This window comes from Ambystoma mexicanum, chromosome 2q (assembly GCF_040938575.1).
Source record: "Ambystoma mexicanum isolate Mex_15411 chromosome 2q, UKY_AmexF1_1, whole genome shotgun sequence".
NCBI classification, from domain to species: domain Eukaryota; kingdom Metazoa; phylum Chordata; class Amphibia; order Caudata; family Ambystomatidae; genus Ambystoma; species Ambystoma mexicanum.
In genome coordinates this window covers 62,423,766-62,449,823 of record NC_090924.1, presented here as the reverse complement: position 1 = coordinate 62,449,823, position 26,058 = coordinate 62,423,766, and the positions used below count along the sequence as shown (strand labels likewise).

General features: G+C 43.3%; 1 protein-coding gene across 4 annotated transcripts in view; it reads left to right on the top strand.

The window, feature by feature from the left end:
* The window catches only part of ADCY9 (adenylate cyclase 9), a 725,821-nt gene that overhangs the window by 684,967 nt on the left and 14,796 nt on the right, over nt 1-26,058 (top strand). For all 4 annotated transcript variants that reach the window (XM_069646827.1, XM_069646826.1, XM_069646829.1 and 1 more), the window contains exon 10: nt 4,366-4,407. In XM_069646827.1, coding sequence (XP_069502928.1) covers nt 4,366-4,407 — 42 coding nt within the window. The remainder of the gene's footprint in view (nt 1-4,365; nt 4,408-26,058) is intronic.

Below are 26,058 nucleotides of genomic sequence, written 5' to 3'. Positions count from 1 at the left end.
TTTTAGGGATAGTAAAATAATCTCAAAGGAGAACCCAAAGGGTTTAGCTCAATGTACCTTTCACAGAGAGGCACAGCTCCACCTCACTGATGAGGCCCAACAAGGCTGAAACACGTGTATGGGGTTGCTCTTGGTACTCCTGTTCAGAAGAGAATTGCCATAGCAATGCGTACTGGACTGCCCATGTGGGTGGGACAAAGACTGATATGCAAATGGCTATTTCCCTTCTGTGAAAGGTACAGTGAGCTAAAGTGTGGCTGCGGACTCTCGATATGATATGATCTGGCATTTATAACGCTCCTATACACAAGTGTTTCAAGGCGCGAGTGGGTACCTTCCCAAAGAACAGGTCATTTAGCCGTGTTTGTTCTCGCAGAGGGGCACCTATGGACTATTATTTTCATAAAAAACATGTCCTGCCTTTACATTATACAGATGTAAACATGTTTTGACTTAGCCCCTTCCTAGCATATGTTTTTCTAATGATTTGTATTCAGCATCCTTGAAAAAGATAAGTACAATAAACGGTCCATAACAATGTTAAAGAGTAGAGATGAATATAGTTTTTACTTAAGTACACCATATATAGCCTAGCTTAAAGTGTATGTGTCTCATTGTTCATATATATTTGGATTACAAAATAAGTGTGAAGCTTACAATTATCTAAGAGATATCAACATTTTCCTGATCAGAAGGTTTCAAAAATGTATGGCTAATATATTTGTAAATAGGCAAGATTTAGAGCAGTTGAGCAGGAAGAAAAACATGAATCATTTTAACCAATAAAAATGCCCTTCATACAGGATGTAGATTATTATCCACCAAATATGGCATGTTATAACTGAGCTAATTGTAACCAACCATGTAACTGAAATGATATGAAGATTCTGAAAATACCAGGAAATTACATGTATATCAAGTAAAAATAAAACAGATGCCTAACCTACTTAACAACAAACTGTAAGCAAGTCAGGTTTCCCTAGATTAGATTAGCAAGTAGTAGATGAGCAAATAGAGTTTATGAAAATGTACACAAAAGACCAAAATTAACATGTATGAAATCTCGAGAGCCGAGTTGCTGGTTTTAAAATATATCAAATTAAGCTTTTCATTGATCCCCAAATGGTAAAAATAAGAGCCACCTCCAAAAAATATTTTTCAGAAGGCTATTTAGTCATTCGTCTGTCCAATCATGTACGTCTTTTCTCAATAGAAGAAAGTTAACCGTGGCTGTCAGTAGAGCAGGAGTTATCAAACTATTTAGGAAGAACAATGCTCTTTTAATCACAAAAGAACGTACAATAGATAAGATATCGGATTTTACGTGAAGTAGTGAGCTTCTTACAATTGGGTGATTGATGTTGTATTAGGGTTCACAGTTTCAGAGAGTTCATATAGATGAGCTACGCTTCTGTGTTTAGGTAGATGTATTCGAACAAGACTAAATCATGTGCCAGACTTGAGCTCAGAAGCTATCCATGTTCAAGCAACTCCATAGTACATGGAACCGATCTCTGTTTACCTGTCATCATCCTCAACATGAATCTGATAAGTAAATGCTAAATCCAAACAATTTACTTGGGGGTTGGGAGGAGGGGGCAGAACAAATCTTGTACAATTTTAAATTGTGTAATCTTCAATCTAGCCTCTCCAATATAATAATGTTGTGGGCATAGAAATGTATCCCATTGTTAATCTGCAAATGTATGTTAAAATCCTCTTTCTAATTCCTGCATAAATCTACTTTCACTTTATTTCAGTTCCGTCTGTTATCAGATAGCAAATAGAAGTTTAATGTAATGTAATGAGGGCATATGACTCCCAAAAACATGGACCAAAAGTTCTTCTTCTACTACAACATATTTTAGGGGTCATGCAATCAATGTAATAATTGACAATGTTGAGTTGAGAGGAAATATGTTTCATGTGAGGAAGTCTTAGACCAGTGGAATGTGTTTCTGTTCGAAGCTTTAGTCTGTGGAGTCTTTTTTGATTGGGCTCAAATAAAGTGGTCCTTTCTGGATGTCCGACAATAAGTAAAATATTGTCAGCATATATAACAATGCTTTAATCTTCCCATCTGAGGCAAGGCTAGCCCCAAAAAAAAATATTTGCATTCTGCTGAGTCACTAATCCTTAAGGTACTAATGATGCTAATGCATTCATTCATTCATTCATTCTGTCATTTGTTGTAGCGCCTTTCACCATAATTATGGTTCCGATTCTCTTTTGATTGAATGCCCTTGGAGTGACCGGAGTCCAAATATTTGGGATCGTTTGGGAGGTGCTATATGCGTGAGGCATTTCAGCCATTAAAGTTATGCGATGGTGGCTAATAGTCAGCCATGTCTAAATGGAATGTGTATTGCAGCGGAGGAATACTGTGTACTAAAGGGGGGGTTTACGTTGAAGGTGATAGATAATTATATGGGAAGCTACAGTTCGAATTTTGTTGTTAAAAGTAGCTTCATTCTTATTGCAGAGGTGATGTGCAATAGTGTTTAAGTTATGTGTGTGCAGGGTGTATGGAGTGAAGCTGTGCCTTCCCCTAAGTTGCGAAGGTGCGGTGGGCGAGTGGAGAAATGGGTTAGGTGTACAAACAACAATGACTAATTCCTGGATTGCATTTATGTACAATGAGCATTGCTGCATTTCACAGGCGATTTAAGTGCTTAATGAATGCATAATACTCACCTTGTGAGAGGTTATTAGAGAGATATATTGCCATCCCTAGTTCCTCCTAGTGCCAAAACAAAGGGAGAGAGGGGCCTAGGGGCCACACTGTGTTGTACCGTGTTAGAGAAAGAAAGGATCTGATAAAACCATTACTGATCATTTTGACCATTGGTTTTAAAGTATTTCAATTTAACCTTTGAAATAAAATTCTGGCCTAAACCGAATCTTTTAATTATATCAACAAGATGGGGCAATTCTACCCTACCAAATGCCTTTTGGCATTTAACGATAAGACACATTTAGAATTGTTTGGCGGTTGCTCTTCCAAAGTATACGTAGTGATGTTCTCATCTTTTGCTAATCTCCCCTGTACAAAACAAGTCTGAGTGTTATGAACTAAGGATGGAATACATTTACCATGTCTAAGGGCTAGGCATTTTGCAAATATTGCCATGTCTGTCAAGAGAAATAGGTCTAAAATTGGAACAAAGTATGTAATCCCAACCAGGCTTGGGTATTATTGTTATCACTGCTTGGTTGAGCTCCAGTCTAATGTCTTGCTTAACTTCAACTTCTTTAAATAATGTAACTAGTATTGGGGATAATGTGATCTTGAAAATTGTATAGAATTCTTGAGGGATACAATCAATATTCATAGCTTTTTTCCTCAGTTATGGATTGACCTAACATCAGGAGGTTTTCTTTTTGTAAGGGTAGGAATATGGAGGAAGTCTAATAATTCCTTATGTTTCCTTGACAATTTTTAATATAGATCTGTCCTATATAGCATTGGATAGTTTTGAATTTGGGTTTGCCACTAATAGATCTTGCTTGTCTTTAAGTAATGAAAAACCCACACCATTTTACCATAGGTTTTAATTGGGCCACTTAAAGTCTGCCTGTATTTTCCCCTTCTTCATAGTGACTTTATTTGATCCAAAACAATGCAGATTCATCAGCTTTGCGTGAATATTATTAAGATCGTATTTGGCCCTCGCCTATTATCGGACAATATTTCAGATGTTATTTTTTTTAAAATAGGTATGTGTCGATGATTTAATGTTTTTCTAAAATGTCTTATTGCTGTTTAGTAGTCCTTTTCACCATAGACACCTCTTTATATCACCAATATGCTACTTAGTTTACTGAAACAAAAACTGCTCTGCCATTTCACACTTACGCTCATGCACAGTTACCGCTATTTTGTTCTATAGGATGAGGCCCACATGGCAGCGCGTGCATTTTTGAGAATTATTTTGTAGCATTTATACCCACAACTCATCACATGCCCCCCACCAAACCCACACGCCTTTAGTACCCATAACATCAATTTATAATACACCCTAACTTGGCCATTGCCCTAAAATAAAATACAGTGAAAGAATCTGTCAAACAGCCATTTCAACAACTGCAGAGAAAAGTCCATGATTAGATGGCCCGTTATTGTTCAATAACCATTAAAACTGTTAGAATTCAAATTATTTGCGCTTCTCCTGTGGCTTGACTTGGTGTCTCCAAACACCCTCCGTGTGTATGGAACCCTATTCAACTCCCTTGGTGGCCCTTGGCCACACACACATGACTGCATCTGTATTCAACAGTGGGGCCAATGACCTCTTCCAAGATTAACAACAACTTGCTTTCTAATACCTATTGTTTATAACCCTTTTTATTGCTTTTCTGTTTCAGATCGACCACAATTCCAGAAATGGATTCACCTCTAAATATTAGGTAAGTCAGTTGTTCATCAACAATGTGTGTCTAGTATGGTACAGTGAGAATCTATCCTAAAGTTCTTAACAGCCCTAATAAAAATTGCACCATAGTGGGTGCAATAGACATCTTTTTGGAAAAAGAACAAAATAAATAAAACAAGTCTGGTACTGAGCCCCGGAGGACCATAATAAATTGACTAATGTAAAAGTAATTTGTAATGGAGGGGGAAAACATTAAAACAGGTCAGAAAGACGAGTAATAATAGAGAGCAGAGTTTGGATCAGCAGGAAAGGAAAGGAGGTCCTGAGGGAAGGTCACTGGCTTTACTTATTAGGAGGTCTGGAGGCATAGCGATCTGAAGGCACGCTAGGGACGTTAACAAGTACATTCCAGAGATTCTGTAAGTGGAAAGGAGAATGGCAGATGGTAGCAGGTGCAAACAGAGCACAGATATAAGAGATTACATTCCAGAGGTTACAAAAAATACTGAGAAATGAGGCTGGGGTTAAAGATAAAGAAATTAGACGGCAAAAGGTAGGACTTTAGGGATGTAATGCATCAAATGTGAATCCACATGGCTTTGAGCCTTTCCACGGGTGGAAATGGAATTGATCGTATTTCACTTGTGACATAATTAGCTGGATCAACAGGAAAACGACAGTAACACAATTGTTTGTATAGAGATGAACAGTTTTGTAATGGCTGAAATAAGGCTCCATTAATGAAACGATGCCCATTCAGATTCAAATTGGGTGATTTGATTATTCATCAAGTAAGATTTGTGCAAAGCAAAATGCATATCGTGTCTGATCCATATTTGCCAATTTGTTTTCCTCATATGCCAAGAAATGTGAATTATTTCCACCGATTCACAAAAACCTTTGGCAAAAAAGGCTTACAATGGTAGTTTGGAAAGTATAGAGAAAGTGAGAACACAGCAAATTCAGAAAACATTTCAAAATTCTGTCTTCAGAAGACAGGTTATGAACTAGCAACGCCACGAGAAGTGACCGTTCCAAGTTGCTAGGAATGTTTAGCTGATAGATAAAACGTTTGTAAGTTGAATATACTTGAGAATCAATAAAAAGAAAAGCCATCTGCAGAAAGAGCCCAGCCTCAAAAAGCAATATGCAGCAGTGTTTGATGGTCAATTCAAATATATCAACATTTGAGGCTGTGATCCAGAGATCTCCAGCGGGCGATCTCAAAGGTGAAAGAATGGGGTTCAATAAATGGCTCTGATAAGTGCAAGAAGTCCAGATACTGGCAGATAAGTAATAATAATCACTGAACTATAGTTACACTAGCACATACTTACAACTGGCCAAGAAGATCCAGACAAAGAGTTACTGAATATGATGAAAATAGGCTTTTATACATAAGTACACAAGAACAATAGTTCAGAAGGAACTATCACTAATGCATGCAGGTGAAAAGAAAGATTGGTGATTGCAAGAGAAGTTAGTCTTTGGAAATAAGTGTTGTGTTGTTGTGGCCGGACCAGCTTATGAGCCTCCCCGTACCTCACAGTGTCTTTTCTTTGGCTATTTTCCGTCCAAGCTATCAGTTTGTGTTGTTCTGGCTGGAATCTGAGGCAGCGGGAGAAGGAATGCAAACATCCCAGTAATGTTAGGGGCGCCTGTCCACTGTTCTTCATGGGCAGCTGGGAGCCACAGACGTTAGGGTGCAGATGCAGCATATAAATCAGACACAGCTCCACAGGGTCGGACTGGGCCATAAAATTGCCTCAGGCACCAATGAAAAAGTGGCCTACAGTTGCATATGGCTATTCATCCCTTTTGTGACACTGTTTGAGTAGTACCCAAGGGGGGAGTTTTTTGATTAAAGTTATGCAAATTGGCTATTTTATAAGAATATGTATTCAGCGACACTGGTCAGAAGGAATGGTACTTGAGTTAAGGGGCGTCTCCTGACAGTGTGTGCGCCTTGGATTGCTGTGTTTAGGCTGTAGCACAGTGTCTTAGGCAGCTGCAGATCTCCTATACCCGTCAGACTCTGCGGCATCACACATCATGTGTTCCAACAGGCTAGTCCCTGCACGTTCAGGGCAGTGAGCAACCTCCTGGTATTTCCCTGGTAGGTTGGAGTCCTGTTCCCCAAGATTTGGCAAAGAGCGTTGGAATTAGCAGGGTTTTGGTGGGTTTCAAGTTGCAGCATTGCTTTTGTTTTTCTTTAGTACATCTACCTGGAACTGGAGCAGACCATAAACATGTATGAGGTTCTCAGTATTTGGACCTTCATTCAAGTCCTAAGACAAGTTGTCTTCATTTAAATATTATTCCAATGCTCTCATCTTAAAACCTTGCTGGCTTCTTCAGGGACAAGCCCTTCAGATGCGTTGAAAGATCCTTGAGCAAACTTGGCCATATCCATATCAGATTCACTCTTTTACAGGCCCAATGTCTGGCTCTAGGACTCTGCACTGGATCTTTACACAGGGTTAGCTGGTAGGTTCATCCGCAGAGTACAGAAAATCTGAAGTCCTGAAGTTAAGGGTGCCACCAGCCAGTGGGAGCCATTGTGGCTTTGTATGTAATATTGGTTGCATAGGGCAGAGTTATGGTCTGGTCTGACCCTGAGCGACGTAGAATCCTTCAGCGGCACGCACGATATATAGGGCTCGTCAGGGGAAAACACCTTTAAATCGAGCACCATGAAAATAAACGTCTACAGAGCTGCAGCATATGCCTTTAGTTCCTACAGAGACAGTACTGTGGGTATTGGGCCTTAATACTACTTTTGAGGATTATTGACCATATGCTGCTCTGGTAAAAAAGAGTTGGTTTAAAGGTGCCCAATCATCACTATGTCAGATAATGTGATGGTTAAGCATATATTGTAGAAACGTCCTTTTGAGAAGTGTTTGTTTTTGCTCGTTGCTGCTCCATGGATGTATCCGAATACCTGATTGGGACTGCCATTGCAAGGTCCGTATTGGGAAACACATAGAGCACTGAGAGGCGAGCCTCCTTGTTTTTCATCTCCCTTCCGTAGGTTTTCTGGTGGTGGATTCTGCCAATTCTAGGGGAAGACTGCTATAGGGAGTCGATAGGAAAGGTTTTACGCCCATGAACCTTTTCTAGCCCTGCTCTTTTGCATTTAAGATCAGTTAATTCAGCACCAATATTCTGTACGGCAGTTGGCGTAGAAAGCAAAAGCATTTATCCAAGCTAATTAATTGATTTCAAGTGCATATGAGATGTTCAAAACATATTGAGGAATGTTGGCTTTGGAAGACGCTATAGAACTATTCACATTGGAAGCCCTCAGAATAAAGACAAAAAACGCATGGGATGAAAACGTTCATAGAACGTATGTTATAGAAATTGTAGGAATCTGGGTAGATCATGAGATCTCTAGATGTATTGGTTTATTAGTAGTTGTGGATTCTTCCTGTGCTAGAAGGCTTCCTATGCAGTTGTATTTGTTAGCGTCTTCCCCTTGTTGCCAATCTGGGTGCACCTAAATATGCAGTTGGAAGGTTATGTATGAGGATAAAGAGGATTAAAATTGGGTACACATCAGACAGTGCAGGCATCCACCATGCTCATAAGGTTATCTTAGCATTACCAGTACATTTTAGGGTTCCATGTGTTAATATCCCAGCAAAAATGTTGCCATACAAGAATGGCGCCTTTCTTTGCAGCGATTTTACCCCATGGAACCTGCGGGGGACACCCCTGCAACCCCCATATTTTTTTAAAGGGATCAGGGGACACCCCCGCAAACTCCCACTCCCATTTACCTCATAAATTATCCACATAAATAATGTTGCCTATGCCGTTTCCCAGAGGCTATATCTATGGCGACTTTATTTATGGGGATAATATTACGTGATATTCATTTTAGACCCAACATATGCTTACGGCATCAACAGAAACATAAGCTTTAGACCATCTAAGGCTCAGAAACGACAGTACAAAAAATCTTTTGGTGGCAGAGCAACTGTCAAGCGAAAAACACACTATACAAGTGTCTACCCCACTCATGTGGCAGAGCTGAGGGACTTAGTGGTGAAATGGGAAGGTCGGATTCTAAACCAGTGGGTAATATAAATTCCCTTATCTTCCCATCCCTCTCTGGCCCAACCTCAAAAACATCCACGAAAAATAGTCCTAAAAGAAGTTTCACAAATGTTGTGAAAATGTGCCCAAAATGACGGTAGGAAAATGGGACTTGCTTGATGCATAAGAGGCGAGCTTGTAGTTCCCTTCTAGTCAAAGGTAATTTTTATGAATCTAAAAGAGTCGCCTATCAAGTGTAATTATCCACATCAAGAACAGCCAAGTGCCTACATATGTCCATTTCATTCCTTTCTGCTTAAAACTAGAAAACAACTAAACCCTCGCTCTGAAATGTCCTTATTGAGGACATTTCAGATTGTTGCAAGGTCAAACCATTTGAACATTTAATTAAAATGGAACTCAAATATCATTATCTAATTGAACTTCTATGTTTGAAAATACATTTGCTACCCTAACGCATGACCTGAAGTGAAAACCCAAATTTGTTCTACATATTTCCGAAATCATTCAGCCACACCTATAGTCACTTTTCACCATCACACATGTACAAATTAGTTGCTAAAAATATTTGAATAATTCATCAGAGACAACCATCTAACATTGAAACACTTGTGTATAGGTGCGTTACAAATGCCATATCATATCATATCATATCTTATCATATCACAGGGATTGAAGTAAATTCCTTCTCAGGAGTATAAAATGTTAATTTTCATCAAAATAAAATGTGCTTTAGGAAATATAGGAAGCAATATCAGAAGATGTTATATTTATTTAACTAAATGCATAAATATGTTCTGCCTTCAAGGTTCATCTTGCAAGCCTGTTGGGCATATAACCCTGCTTGTCTCTTCATATTTTACATTTAAGCAAAAGATCTTCAAAATGTAAATCAGTGCCACGCAAATAGTAAATGTTACTCACCCGTTTATTTCTCCAAGCTGGCATAGATGCAAATGTGAACTGGGCGGAGTGCTGTAATGTGAAACATAATATATGTTGAGAGTAAAATGCTGGCACAATGGTTAACACGCATGTATGATGGGTGCACATGTGGCGTGGGTACATTTCAGTGTTCATTACAGATACAGAGGCCTCACTTTGGCAGAAAAATCTTTTTGTGAAAATACTTTGATGGCAAAATGCATGTTTCGTAAAAGAGGGTGATCTGGGGGTACTCGGGGAGCAGCCGTGGAAGATGGCTGCGGTTTGCCTGAGCTCCGGTGTAGGCAGAGAACACCCAGAGATGTCTTTATTGGAGAGCAAAAGGGGCACATGTCCCGGGCCCCCACCTTGGAGGGGCACCCCACAAAGCTGGCTGATCTAAGAAGTCAGTTTCCATTGTTCACCAAACATAAATCTCATACTTCAGGTTATTTTATGGCATGCTGCTGAGGATAAAAATGACATTCTGTTGTGATTAATTTATCCTGTAAGCTTTCTGTGCTCACATTTGGTATGCATAGTGTGTGCATTCACTATGGCACAACTCCTGTAGCATTCTCACCTTTCTGCGTGGCTCATATTTATCTTGTGCAATAGTCAAAGTTGAAATGCATATTGATCAATTTGAGTGCTGCAATTGTTCAGAAGATAGCTCAGTGTCTAAGAGTCTTGCAGAGATCTGTGTTCATATGCAAGATTACAAAACCAAAATTCCAGTAAGGTTTACTCAGACTTTCCTATGTCTGAAGTTAATAAACCTGCATGTATATGTACTTTGTTTTGTAGCACATCAGGTGCTATTATCAGCAATGTACCTGCACCAGGTAGTGATCGCGCTAAAAACAAACATAGCATCAGTATGGTGAAGGTATAGAAACCGGTTTCTGTAGAGAGGTGCTTGTAAAACTTAGGCAGCCACGCCTACTGATGAACATAAAGTGTTAGTCTTGAGAGGTGATGAGGAAACCTAATTCTTCACTGTTGAACCAAGGCATTAATTCTCTTATCCTGAGTGATCCTGGACAAATCATCTTATATCACCGATAGTACCGTGCTGTCTTCTGTGAAAAGGTTTGCCTTCTCACATGCGGATGGCATGGGTTAACCCATTACCCAGTTTTTCTTTTTATATCGGTAATTTGAGTGGAAAGGGTTCTGGACAGAAGAAAGCGGACCAAATATTAAAGGCCTTTGGCAAGCATATTTTAGGGTCTGTTCATTTGACACAGAAAACGGTTTGCTTTTTTGTACAATTCAAATGTTTATCTGCATGTTTATAAATAACAATTTCACAAGCCTGTGTTTGTGCAAATTAAAGCTTTAAAACACAAAAGAGAAACCAAGATAACAGATCTTTTAAGATCACATCGGGTAGAATGCTGGTACTTCCCTATGATGGAGACAATGAAGCTAAACTGTTTTATAACATTTAGTTAATAAATATGATCATGTTGGGTTATGTGATTAGTGAACTTTCCGAGTCACTTCTATAAAATTTGATTATTTTTGTTCATTGTTCCAAAATCTAAAATAAAGTGGTAAAGTCCAGAAATTGACAAATGGGAGCAAGAGTGTGTCGCCTCTTAACCATGTGTGAGCCTCATCTCATTTAACCTTGTGTTGCCTAACTTGTCAAAATTACCAATCCCTGAACCTTTCAAAATTGTCACCCTTCAGAGTGTTTTCATTCTCAGGGCATGATCTTCAAAAAATCCTGACTCATGGTTTTACTGACGATAGTGTTGCTTCCTCTATGATAATAGTGAACATCGATATATTGCACACCACAGCCACTTGTTTCTTTACTCTCTAGTGGCAACACTACTTGAAAACCATATCCTCTTCTAATTTCAGTCCGTCTGGATACGGACACATTCCTGGCAATTTCTAATCTTCATCCGCTACGTATGCTATGGTATGTGTAGCTTTATCCTCGTTTCCAATTGCTCTCTTGTATCCATGCTTATGCATTTTGCATTCTGTGAGACAGATAATCTGAGTCATCTGTCTGTTCTGGATTATGTTCACCCCTTTCATACAATATGTATCCTGCATTTATACTATGACCAGTATACCTCGTTTGTGGCTGGTATTAATTTTTTTTTTTTTTTTATTGTTTTTGTTTGGCTGAAAAAAATTCAACCTTTCAAAAAGATCTTCATTTACAAAATACATTGATTTTTATCACTTTTACAATTTTACAATTTTACAGTTTTACATAAATCAATTTTACATAATTTGTATCAATTTACCAATTTTACAATTTTATCAAGCTTTCCATAGCATATATACATATTTGATTGATTTGTTAAATTTTACAGATTTGTTTCAGAGATAATAAGCAGTGTCCTATTCACAAGAATGATTGATAAAAGTTGAAAGTTAAATAAAAAAATAAAATAAAAACCCACATATATCCTAAAATTTAAAATACATTTGTCAGTTGGCCATAAGCGATAAATCACGAGGAAAAATCGTTTTTATAAATTGCGTTAATGCGATGTGAATGGCAGTGCGATTGCTTGTCATTAATATAATCCATATTTCATATGATGAGCGATCACAATATAATTGTAATACATTGCAGAAGTAATGTTTACGTATGCCACTTAAAGCCGGGCAATCCACTACTAGGTGAGCTAAGCACTCTAATTGCTTAGCATCTTTACAGAAACGGCAAAATGTTTCAGTTTTTAGAATTGCACCTCTTTGTGCTAAAATTTGATTTGTGGGCTGTAAATTCAAACGCAGTCTTAACATTTCAGAGCGAACATGATGTGATGGAGACTTTAAAAGATAATAGGCCATTTGTTTAAGCTTCTTGTGAGGGAACAAATTTCGATCAAAATCTACATATTTTGTACATAGTTCTTGGGTTACATTCCAATCATGCCAATACATTCTTTTTTTTGCTAGAACAGGATTCTTAAGTAACAAGTCAATTGAAACGTTCGCACTGGCTAGAGCATTGATGATTTCTCTTACCCACTTTTTAGGGAATACATCATTGGATGCACAGATGTACATTGCAATTGAACCCAGCATGTTGTTAGTTTGTATACCCAAAAGACACTTTCGATAAAGATTGCAAAATTTCCAAAGAATTAGACCAAACAGGGAGATACTGCCAAGTTCGTACCTTAACATACACAAGGGAGTAAATGCTGGCAAGCACAAAACTGTTTTCCAAAACTTCCCTTCAAGTCGATCCCAGTAAATTCTAGACAGAGGTAACAGAGTTTCAGCTCCATAGGATAAGATCGGGACAACTTTTTGATTGAAAAAGGCTACCACATGCTCTGCAGTGAATTTGCCATACTTATATAGGATTATTTTGGCTTGTGAGATTAAAGTCGTGACTTTGGCTTTTACGCAGTCATCGTAAATTTGATTTGTCGCAGAGCCAGAAAAAGGTAATCCTAAGTATTTATAACTTGGTACAGTTTGTAATGGAACTGCGCGCAAAAATCACTGATTTCTCACCATTTTTGTGGGCCTTTTTCTTTGACAAATCACTATCTGAGTTTTATCCACATTGATAGTTAAATTATTAGTATGAGTATAAGTGTCCAATTTGTTCAAAAGGTTCTGTAATCCTCTTGGAGTTTGCGAAATAAGGACAAGATCGTCAGCATACAAGAGCCATATAATTTTCTGAGCTCCCAATTTGGGAGAATCTGACAGTACTTCTTCAAAAGAGGTCCCAATATCTAAGATGAAAAGATTGAAGAGAGTGGACGCCAGGATACACCCCTGTTTTAAACCTCTCATTGTATTAATATTCGCAGACAACAGCCCATCAAGCGATAATCTAACTTGCATTGTCGTATTCGAGTGCAATTTTTTGATTATAGTTAGCAATGATGGAGGACAGCCATAGCTTTGTAATTTCAGGAATAACAATGATCTATCGACTGAATCAAAGGCTACCCGAAAGTCGACAAATGCCATATACAGAGGTTGATTAAGTTCTGCATATTTAGATTTTAACATATTTAATGTAATTAGATTTACTGAGGTGCCTAGCCCTGCTACAAAACCGGTCTGAAATGGGTCTCTTTTAAACTCATTTAGGGTCCACTTATTCAATTCTTGCAAAATAATACGGCTGTAGAGTTTGCCCGGAGCGTCTAGTAAGGCGATGGGTCTATAGTTCTGTGGGAGACACCGATCACCTTTTTTATGAATTGGTACAATCAAAGAATGAGTCCATTGTATTAATGGAAAGGGTTCCGTACCCATGCTAGAACACCCGTACTTGGACTGCTGATGTTGCCCTTGAAATGCTACTTATTTATCATTCCTATTACAGTAAGAATAAAGAGGGTAATTGGACTAAAAGGGAGTATCCATGCTTATTTTGATTGCTGTGTGGCAGCATATCAAGCTGTGGGTGGTGATCGCGATGAGGGGGGGGGGGGCACCAGAAATATTCAGATTCCTTAATTCCTTTGATTCAGTGGAGGGGACCCCAAAGGTGTCTGTGCTCATGCCCCAAAAGTGCTTAAAATAGCCTGGAGGAAACCCACGGCTTAACGCAGCAGGCAGCCTGCTTGCAGCAACAGAGTGCGACCTAGACCCCCACCATAGCCAACGTCTTGGAGGAAACAAAAACCTGGGATGGTGGAGTAGCGCTGGAGCGCTGAAATCTGATGTGCCCGTCTCACTGGATCCGGACCAAGGACCTGTTTGCCCGTGCTGGAAGTGGTGGGAGGAGAAGGCAGATGGCAATTGCTGGTGCTCTACCGGATGCGGTCGGCGGGGGGTGGGTGGCATAAATAGAGCCCTCCCCTCCACTATGGATAGACCTGCAGCAAACGACAGAGAAAACCTATGAAGCGTCGGGTGCCCGCGGGTGGGTAGCAGAACTCAGTGACATCCCCTCTGCTGTAGAAAGGCCTGTAACGTAAAGCCGGGGGAACCTACGAGGTGACTGGCACCCGTGATGGGGGCAGCAGAGACTCGTCCCGCTTCCTGACAGGTGAGGTGGGAGCAGTTTGCTTCCTCTCATGGTCGTGAGAGGAGTGTGGAGCTGAGCCTTTGGTGAGATCTACAAAAGGATGGTGGTACAGCCTTGATTCTGGAGGACTCATGAGGAGGGGCTATACAGCGGGATATTTGTCCAGGTCAGTGGGAACACAGGCACAGGATCATGGGACATTTATAGCCTGGTGAGGCTTTTGTAAGGCCTGTTATGGCACAGTAGTCTGAAAGGAGCTTGTTGAGGCGCACTGCCCAACTCTGTGTACACCTGTTTTATGGACATCTTGCTTGGCCCGTAGAGTTGCATGGTTGGAGGGGGGTGCAAGCTGTGGCTGTGATGTTGCTGAAGCTGGTAGGGATGCTCAGCAGTCCCTGGGGAGCCTGAGGATTTGCGAGTCTATGACAAAGGGGAGCAAATGCCAGGGCAAGTTGACCTTCATCAAGAAATACAGGGGCAGAGAAGAAGGCCAGGTAGGTGAGCACAGAATATAAGCAGGACTTAACTGAGAGGAGGGGGAGTGATGGGGGCAGTGGCCATTGCTAGTCCAGGAACTTTGGATCAGAGACCCCCAGAAACGTTCTCAACAGATATGGGGGGGATTCTGCTGCAAATGAAGGTGGGTTTTGACTCTGTCAACGTAAAGCTGGACAGTCTGGTGTGTAAAGTAGACCTATGCAGCACAGGATTGATAAGGAGAGCGGCTGTATTACGGAAGCGGAAACCAGGATCAGTCAGCTGGAGGATGGAGAGGAGCAAATGAAACGAGACATCTGCAAGCTCCAAATGTAGATAAGGTGCAGGCCAGATTTGGAAGCTCAGTCCTGCAGGAAAAATTTGAGAATAGTGGGGTGCTGTAGTCGGTTGCATCCACCGATATGGAAACCTTCATAGAATCCTTCATCAGGAATGTCTTGCAGGATCCGCTGCTGCCTCCCCATTTCCTAGTGGAGAGAGCCCATAGGTCCTTAGGCCCATTCCCGAAACCGGGTCAATACCCTAGGTTAGTGATAGTGCGGCTACTAAATTACTGCTACAGGCCTGCGGTACGGCATAGGGCTCGAGAACTTGGGGAGCTGAGATACCAAGAGGCAGGGATCTCCTTTTACCCTGATTTAATGCTAGCCACCCAGAAAGCTCATCAAACCTTTCTTTCCGCCAAGAAAAGACTCTGAGACAAGGGTATTAAGTATGCTATGTTGTTTACTGCAAGACTGCGTGTGATATGGAACAATAAAATGCACTTTTTATTGTGGCGTGAAGAGGTGCATGCTTTTCTAGAATCAATACCCAAGGCCCTACGGGTTGAAGCCCAGGTGGAGGTACCTCTGTGAGATCTGTGTTTAGGGTTTGAAGCTTTGCAACCCTACTTTTGCCCCCCCCCGGTACTGCTGGCACTCTGCTACTGCCGAAGTGAACTAATGTTTTTTTTTGTTTTATACCTGTTCTAGAAATGTAACATTGGAATTGCTATGGATGTCTGAGCTTTGGATGGAGCCGGGTGGGTTAACTCTGTTGGTACCCCTGTGCGTTAGCCAAAATGTTTTGGGAGTTTGGGTTTGCACTGCTGGTTGGGGACGGCAGTGAGGGTGGGGGTGGGGGATTGGGTATAGGGGTTGCGGTTGGGATGTTGCTGTTGTGGGACTGGTTGTGAGTAAAATGGTTGTGGTGCATGCTATTAGGTGGGGCTTGAGGCAGGGGGGTGTGGGTCCTGGAGATCTGTGGTGCATCCATTTATTGGTGGTTATTTACAAGCGTGGCTGAGAAGTGCACTATCCTATGCTGGAACGTCAGGGGCCTAAATGGCGTTATGGCCAGCAAGGTCCATGCCTATTGTGAGAGTCAGCATGCTAACATTTGTATTCAGGAGTCGCACTATGCAGGCTCTGGGACTAAGCTGTACGCTAAGATATGAGGGCCCTCGAGACACTGCACGACATACCCCTCAAATTCGAGCGGGGTATTGACATTGGTTCATAAGACCCTTGAATTTTCTGTAGAATTATTAGGAAGTGTACACGCAGGGCCACTGTCTTCCTATGCGCCGCCTTGTTTGGGGTCCGGATCACATTCGTTAGCATCTATGCACCAAACATTGATGACCCTCAGTTTTTGCCACATAAAACATTAAAATATATGAACATGCAGCTGGTGTGGGTGGGTGACTTTAATACAATCTTGGACACAGACAAGGGTAGGTTGAGCACCAAACGTAGATCCTTAGTGGCGGCAAGGGAGATTAGGGCGGCTATGTCATTTTTTAAGATGCAAGATGTCTGGCGTACCCTTAATAGACACAGGACAGACTTCTATTCTTCGGTGCATGATATGCATTCACGTATTGACTTGGTGTTGGCCAGTCCAGAACTGGTAAGGAAGACCCTGTTGTGTGCCATGTCTCCAGGAACAATGTGAGACCATTCCCCAGTGTGTTGGACAATGGTGTTTGATAAGATGGCTATGAGGCCGCTTTGGAGATCCAAGCCACAGGCACTGCTTGATGTAGCCTTCGGGGGGCGGGGAACTGGACTCTGCCCTTTCAATATTTCTTTAGACTAATGTGGGGTCCATGCCGCTACTGGCCTTGGTCTGGGAAGATTTGAAACTATATGTACAAGTGATATGCATGGGCCCAGAGATGGGGGTGTTACGGTCCGATGACTGAACTAGAGAACGAGATTAAGGTTTTGGAACTCTGGGTTGCCAACGCACCAGGTACCATGGGCTTGGGGCCGTTGCAGTCAAAGTTGGACCAATTTAGGCAGGCTGCGACCACAGAAATTTGGTTCTTCAGGGGACTCGAGTTAGCCCGGAATTGTGGTGAAATAGATAGACCGGGGCGAGCGCTGATTAGAGGGGGAAGCAGCAGTATGAAAATTGCTGCTCTTAAGGACGAGAATTGGTTGCTGCATACTTCCCTGGAAGAAATCTTGTCGACATTGAGAATGTACTATGCCGGCCTATACTCGCAGTATGAGTGGGTCGAGCTGTCTGACCTGCGGGATCATCATCCTGGGAGGCTGACAGATGAGACCCTTGAGGAACTCCATCCCCCCATTACAGCAGAAGAAATTATGGTGGATATTAGAGACCTCCCCTGTGCCAAATCTCTGGGGTCAGGCGGCCTGAGCGCAGAATTTTATAAGAAGTTTGCGTCCCGGTTTGAACTGTATCTAGTGAGGTTATGGGAGGAGGCATACGTGGAGTGTGTGTTGCCTCCATCCATCAATTAAGCCCTGATTACTCTGATCCTGAAGCCAAATAAGGACCAGGCCAAGAGTTCTTCCTATAGGCCTATCTCACTTCCTAATTTAGATACAATGATTTTTGCCAAAGTGCTGACAACACGGTTTATCAAATATGCTGCGCCTTTTATACAGTTGGACCATTCGGGATTTCTCCTGGGGAAATGAACAGTCTTGAACTTGCGTAAACTGTTTGCTATAATGGCTCAGATCGACCCGCAGATGGGAGCAGTGGCTAATCTGTTTGATGCCGAAAAGGCGTTGGGCTCCTTATCGTGGTGATACTTATTTATGGTTTTAGAGACGATGGAGCTATCAGGGTATTTTTTTTTAATAGTGTGTTCAGCTGTTGTATGCTAGACAAACTGCTGAAAGGCCTGCGTTGGGGACAGTTGGTGTGCCCTTCACGTTAGGGAGGGGCATCAGGCAGGGCTTCCCGCTGTCGCTGCTACTGTTCGCCATTGAAATGGAGACCTTGGTGTTTAGGCTAAAACAGCTTCACATTAATAGGGGTTTGCCCTTGGGTGAGAGGTAGTCTCTTTATGCTGACGACATTCTGTTCTATATCAGGAACCCAAAAACTAACCTGATGCCGCTGACAGATGAGGTGATTCGGTTTGGGTCTCAATCGGGGCTGAACATAAACTGATCTTAGTCAATCCTGTTCCGCTTAAATGGCAGTACAGTGTGTCCTCAGAATATCGGTGACTATAAATGGGAGGAATCATCAATGAGGTGTTTGGGGTGAGTAAAGATCATTCACGTCTACTAGTGAATAATCACTGGGCTGCATTGATGGCGTTACAGCATAAGGTGGCGCGGTGGAAGCAATTGCCTCTTTGTCTGGGGCAAGGCGTGCTTGGCCAAAATGCTTATACACCCTGAAATGCTATATTTGTTCCAAAACATCCCAGTGTACCCAAGTCGAGAATTTAAGCAGATCCAATACCTGTGGATCCAGTTGGTCTGGCACCTTAAAAATCACTGCATCTGGTGGGAGGTTCTCACTGGGCCGTTAGAACAGGAGGGTCACTCTTCTCCCGAAGTGGAGCTATACCAACTTTCCTCTCGGGCACATCTCTGAGCATAGCGCACATTAGTATAGCCATACACTCTCCATTCCTTGCTGATCTCCCGGGTTAGGCAGGAAGAATGTCCGTAAGATCCAGTAAGCTGTGCACTCGATCCCTGGATGATAATTCATAGTCACGTTGGCACAGGGACTCTGTACATGCAAGAATTCGGCCTGTGGTGGATCTCAGCTCTTGAATATCCAACACATTGAGGAGGCTGGGTATTGTATGCTTGGGGGAGATGTACCCGGAAGGGACGTTTGTTACACAGCAGCAATTTACTGTTAGAGGGAGGCGGCTTTCCACCAATGGGATCATGGTTTCCCAGCTAAAACTGCAACGTCCCCCTTGCCGAAGTACATTGTGTTGGAGTCAGGGTGTGGCATGTGGTCTCTACGCTTTGTAAATTATTGCAGAGTCAGGCACCGGAGTGCCCTATAAGTGCCAAACTTAAATGAGAGAGATGTCTGGATTTCCCTTTAGACGATAAGCAGTGGCGCCAGATGTACACATATGCCCAAAAAGTGTACACTAAGATGAGATGGTAGGCAAAAGGTCCTGTCGTGTGCGCTCAGATTGTCTCAAAAGTTTTGACTAGAGGTCAAGCTGCGGTGCTCTGCTCAATCAGCTGGGCATGTCTATCACTACCCAGTATAAAGTATACAAATTAGTGATGATGACCCGCACTCGCGCTCCTCCAGAGATTATTACAATATACAGAGTCAGTTTGTGTCTTTGTGTACACATCCATAAAAGTTCAGCATCCGTAATTTGTACAGTATTTATTATACAAATTCTGTCAGCCGACACATGTTTTGACAATAAAGTCGTTCTCACGACTTCCTTCTTAAGATTCACGGAATATTAATCCTAGTGTAATTTTCTGTCTAGCAAAGTGCTTTTGAATATCAATTTCATGGCTCGTATTGTTTAGTGTCATCAGATTCCATCATCCGGAAAAAAGTTCAATTGGAGCTCTTGATGTTGCATTCAATAAAACCTGTGGCTCTTAATTTCCCGTAAATGTCGTCTATTTCAATTTTTCCTGTCGATATATCGGGGCTGAATCCCCCTCAAAGGTACACGCAGTGTATTTAGAAAAAAAGTGGTGGCAAATGTCATGGATTAAGCTCATACAATACAAGATGTTCCATCGATGCAATATGACTCTGGCAAGACAGGTCCAGTTTAACCCTGAGTGCGTGAATTTGTGTGTGAAATGTGATGGTGCAGGGTTTTTCCCTTATTTGTGGTTCTGCCCACTGATCGGGATTTATTGGGAAGAAGTTCTGGGTATCATAAACAAGGCAGTGGGGAAGGCTGTTCCTCTTCAGCCCATGGTGTCTCTGCTGGGCGGAAAGTATGAGTTATCCAAGTCCTTTAAGAAGCATCTGGCAATGTGTCTTTTAAAATGGCTCAGAGGCGTATTATGCTATCCTAGGCGCGCTCTGCTGCCACAACTGTGCATGAATGGTTGAGAAACTTGGTCTGGGCCACCAATATGGACATCAATTACTGGAATCAATCGCCTCAGAGTGTGTGCCTGCCGGGTGTATGGTTGGAATTCAAGAGAATGTTGGAGTCCGTGCTAGTGGCTGCCCAGGGTGAAGGCCCGGTAACAGGGCCAGATGCTGGATCAGGGGATGGTGTTGGGCTGTGATGCTTTCTCTCATTGAAATGTATGTGGCAGACTCAAGCCGCAAAGTGAATGTTATGTTATGTTATTTTGCATTTATATAGCACCTTATGTACCATTGGTATGGTCTCGAGGCGCTGGAAGGTTGAACGCCCTCGGGAACCGAAGTTCAGGTCAGTAGAGAGAATAGAGAGAGTCAAAAGGTGCATGTGAGCACCGGATATGTGTGCAGCTGGTGTATCCGTGTGATAGCTGCTTCTTAGTTGTAGGTGTGGAGGTTGAGAGATCAAGAGTATGTGTTCATTCTAGCAGGTTGTTATCCAGACCGATTTTGGCTGCGTTAGGCCTGAGGAGAAACGCCTAGGCTGGTGGGTGTGTAACCAGCAGTATTTAGTTAGAGTGATGGGGAGTATGTGGCAAATGATGGTATGAGAACAGCTATATCAAATGGTGTCATAGTATCGCTGTGTTCTATTTGAGTGGTGGTGTAAAGAAGAGAGTAAGCGTGGAGATGAGAATATGGTGGTTTACTTTTGGTGCTTCACACCAATAGCTCCATATACTCCATTTGTTTCAAGTACTCCGACTGTCCCAAGTACTCTGATCGTTTTGAGTACTTCAAACCGTTGCTTTCAATGCTCTTTCAAACGTTCCATGTTCTCCAAACCATTCCATGTGCGCTCCAATCCGTTTCGTGCACTCTAATCCGTTCCATGCACTCGCATCCGTTCCATGCACTCGCATCTGTTCCGTGCACTCGCATCCGTTCTCTGCACTCCACTTCGTTTCGAGCACACCAACCCATTCCAAGCACTTCAGCCATTTCATGCGCTCCAACCAATTTATGCACTGCTCCTTTCATTCGTTCTGGCCATGTTATCCTTTCTCCATGCATCATTCATCCACATACGTCATCTTTACAGGTTCCATTTGCTTAACTGGTTCCACCAAATTCATACGTTCTATCCACTTCACCCGTTTCCCCCCCTTCTCTGGTTCCACCCACTTCACCGGTTCCGTAATACATCACCCGTCCATCCACCCATTTCATCCGTTCTACCATTTCGTCCGTTCCACCCACTTCACCCATTCAACCTCAGTTCACTCGTTCCATCCACATACTTCAGCCGTTCAATCCACATACTTCACGCGTTCCTTTGACATACTTCACCGGTTCCATCCGCATACTTCACCCGTTCCATCCGCATGCTTCACTCGTTCCATCCGCATGCTTCACTCGTTCCATCCGCATGCTACACCCGTTCCATCCGCATGCTTCACCCGTTCCATCCACATGCTTCACCCGTTCCATCCCCATGCTTCACCCGTTCCATCCACATAGTTCGTCCTTTCCATCCACATAGTTCATCCGTTCCATCTACATAGCGTCACGTCCCTCACCCAAAACACCCTCTGGCAAACCCATTGGCCAGGTGGAGTCAGGACTCGGGCCTCTAGAGCCTGGCATCCTCTTCAAAAGCCCTCATGAGGCCAGTCCTGGCGCCTATGGCGCCAGGCTCATACACCATGAACAACAATGTGCTTGGGAACTACTTTATAGTATTGTCAGCCAACATGGAGTCATCCACATAGCTTGGTTCCCTAAGAACCAAGCTATGCGGTCTAGTGTTTTGGGTGTGGCAGGCCTGGAACTACTTTCCCTGGTACTACTTTACCTGGGCTATATAAACCACACCCTGACTGCAGAACATGCTTCGTGTTACTTTGCAGCTTGCAACGTGACGCTCACCGTGTCCAGCTATTCCCTCAAACCTCGGAGAAGCAGAACCTGCAAGGAGACAAAAGGAACATCATTAGCAGCAGCATCTTACCTGCAGTCTTCATCTTTAAACACTTGCAGCTACTGAGAACAGCTTCCACGAATCTGCACGCCTACCGGACAGAACGACCTGAAAGAGGAAGATAGAGGAAAGATTAAAGAAAGCTCTAGAGACATTTACAAATTACGAACTGCTCAAAAGGCTTACCTGGCTGGTCGCCTCTCGGCTGGCACCACTCCGGACATACCACTCGCGCTGAAGAACACTGCGAACTACAAGGAAGGAAAACACAGGTTAGCAAAGGCAAGACTTTGCAGCGCTGCGCATAGCGCTTACTTACCGCATCATAGCGCTCTTAATGCGCCATCATTTACCAGCGGGGCTCAACCAAGCCAGTTCGCCGCGCTGAAGCTCTGCATACCTAAGGGAGAAAAAGGAGACATTTTAAACAAAGAAAGGCATGCAGGATAGCAACAAAACTAAAGAACAGCAGTAAGACCTACCTGAACAATATCAAACGGCCGGCGTCAGTGAAGTAACTGGACCGCACTCGCCCATGGAAGACAACACGCCCTTGCAAAGAAGGCAGGACGAAGAGCACACCTAATTCTACCACAAGGCAGAACCTTCCCCGCAGACCACATCAGGGCAAAGCTGAGAAGCATACCAGCAAGTGACCCGGCTGGGTGGCGTCCCTGCGGATACCAGGTGAGCATAACACATAGTTCATCTGTTCCATCTGCATAGTTCATCTGTTCCATCTGCATAGTTCATCCGTTCCATATGCATAGTTCATCCGTTCCATCTACATAGTCCACCCAGTTTATCCGTTCCACCCAGTTTATCCGTTCCACCCAGTTTATCTGTTCCACCCAGTTCATCCGTTCCACCCAGTTCATCCGTTCCACCCAGTTCATGTTCCACCCCACCCAGTTCATCCGTTCCACCCCACCCAGTTTATCCGTTCCGCCCAGTTTATCCGTTCCGCCCAGTTTATCCGTTCCACCCAGTTCATCCGTCCCACCCAGTTCATCCGTTCCACCTAGTTCATCCGTTCCACTCATATACCTTGTTGGTTCCAACTTAATACTTCCTCCATTCCATCCCATTTTTCATTTGATCCATCCTCTTCCCCCGTTCCATCCACATACTTCATCCGTTCCTTCCTCAACTTTTTACCCGTCTCAACCATATACATTAGTCGTTCTTCCAGATCCATCCTCCGTTCTTACCACCCACTTCACCCGTTTCTTCGCCTTACTACACCCGTTCCTTCCAACCACTTCACCCATTCCCTTCAACTACATCACCCGTTCGATCCTCACAGATCTCCCGTTTGCTCCACACTCGACACACGCTCCGTACTCGTCACCTGCACTGCACTCTACACCTCTACACCCTCTCCACTCTCTACACCCGCGTCGCTCTCTACACCTGCTCCGTTCTCCGCGTTCTACACCCGCTCCGCAATTGCACAACCGCTCCGCTCTCCGCGTTCTACACCTGCTCCGCACCTCACCAAATCGTACATCCTCTGAACACACTACATCGGCTCAACACCACCGTACTTTACTTCTGCTCAACACCCTAAATCTGCTCAACACTCGCCATACATCTGCTCAAACACCCTACATCAGCTGTAATTCTATTATCCACTTACATCCAACTTCCGCACCAACCTCTATCCGCACCGTGCTCTTATCTGCTCCACGGCCTCATGCGTGCCACTCCCTCATGCGCGCCACGCACTCCTCCGCGCAACACACTCGATCGCACCACGCACTCGACCCCTCAGCGCACTCGACCGGTCTACGCACTCATCCGCTATGCGCACTCATACGCTCTGCACACTCATCCGTTTTACGCACTTTATCCACTCTACCGACTTTATCCGCCCCACACACTTCGTTCATTCTTTATTATCGGTTTAGCCTATGTCACTTGTCGCACGCACTCTATCCGTTCCGTGCTCTGCTTCCTTTCGTTCATTGCAATCCATTTAATCTATTTCAACCGCTTTACTGTTTTCGTACAATTTATTCTTTTATCGTCTTCACTGCATTGATCTATTGTTATTTAAGGTCTAGTATAATTTGGGTTATTTCAATTGTTGTTATCGACTTTATTCCTCGTGTCCACATCGATCATCTTGTCAAAAACATTTATTTCGTCCATTTCATTAATTTCATTCAATTTACTGTTCTCGTACAACTTATTCTTTTTATCCATTTCGTTCGGATCATGATGCTGCATTGCAATTTATGATCAAGCATTTGGCTGAGTCATTGCGATGCTGTTATCCAGTTTGAGTTAGAGTTCGGGTCGGTTTTAGGGGAAGAGCCAGGTTTTCAGTAATTTGCGGAAAGACATGAGGTCTTCAGTGAGTCAAATGTGGGGTGGGAGTGCGTTCCACAGTGTGGGGGCCAGGCCTGAGAATGATGATCCGCCTAACCTGACTAAGTTTGTTTTCAGTATGACTAGGAGGCCGGCTGAGCTTGATCTTAGAGTACCTGCAGGGTGATAGGGTTTTAGTTTGTCTTGAAGATATTGAGGTCCGGTTTTATGCAATGCTCTGTGAGAAATGCATAATATTTTGAAAGTCACCCTTCGGGCAATTGGAAGCCAGTGCAGGGTTTTGAGGGTGGGGAGATGTGGTCTCTCGGGCCAAGCGCTAGTAGCAGTTTGGCTGCAGTGTTTTGTGCTCTTTGTAGTTTAGTCAGTTGGTATGCGTGGACTCCGAGATAGAGGGGGTTAGCATAGTCTAGTCTTGATATAATAATTGATTGGACCGCGGAGAGTCTGTTGGGAAAGGAGAGGTATGGGAAAATGCGTCTAAGAGTTTTAAGGTGGAAGTGGCAGGACTTCGAGACGTTGTTGACTTGACGCAAGAGTGTTTGGTCAGAGTCTAAGGTGCAACCAAGGTTTTTTACTGAATTAGAGGGGGTCGGTGAGTTGCCCATGGCAGATGGGCAAGGTAATGGGTGTGGAAGAAGTTCGGTGTTGCCACATACCATGATTTCGGTTTTGGAGGGGTTTAGCAAGTGGTGGTTTGTGGTCATCCAGAGCTCTATGTCGAGGAGGCAGGAAGCAAGGTCAGGTCGGCAGTTGGGTTTTGAGTTCTGGAGTTTTAGAATTAGTTGAGTGTCGTCAGCGTAGTTGTAGCACAGGATGTTGTGCGAACAAATTATTTGTGGGTGGGTGGCCATGTAGAGATTGAACAGGAGGGCCGATAGGCATGCTCCTTGTGGAACTCCTGTATCGACTGGTCGGGCTTGGGAGGAATAGGTGGAGAGTAGAGTTATTTGGTTCCTATATTTGAGGAAGGATGTTATCCGTTTGAGAGCGGTTCCACAAATTCCTAGGGAGTGCAGGCGGTCAAGGAGGATTGAGTGGTTAATTGTGTCGAAGGCGGTGGATAGGTGAAGAAGGATTAATGCGGCGCAACCCGCAGAGTCTGCAGTGTTTTTAAGGTCGTCCCAGATTGAGGTTAGGGTGGTTTCAGTTCCGTGTCGGGCTCTGAAACCAGATTGAGCAGGGTCTAGGAGATTGTTGGCTTCGACAAAGGCATTTAGTTGGGAGTAGGCGGTTCGGTCGATGAGTTTGGCAAGGAACCTTGTGTTTGAGATGGGGCGGTAGTTTTTGGGCTCGAGAGGGTTGAGGAAAGGTTTTTTTATTAGAGGTTTGACGTGAACCGTTTTGAATGCATCGGGAAAAATTCCCGAGGCAAGGGAGTCATTTATGATGGTTCTTGCTTGTTCTCCTGCGCAGGTAGATGCAAACATTTCTTTAAGGGTTGTGGCCGGGCAAGGGTCCAGCGGGGAGCCGGATGGTTTGCGGGCAGAGAGAAGTTTGAGAAATTGGTCAGCTGATATTGGACTAAATGAGTCAAATGTTGGTTGGTTAGTGGTCGCAGGCAGTGGGGTGGCTGATATGGAGGGTGGGTTGCCTGGTGGGTGTAA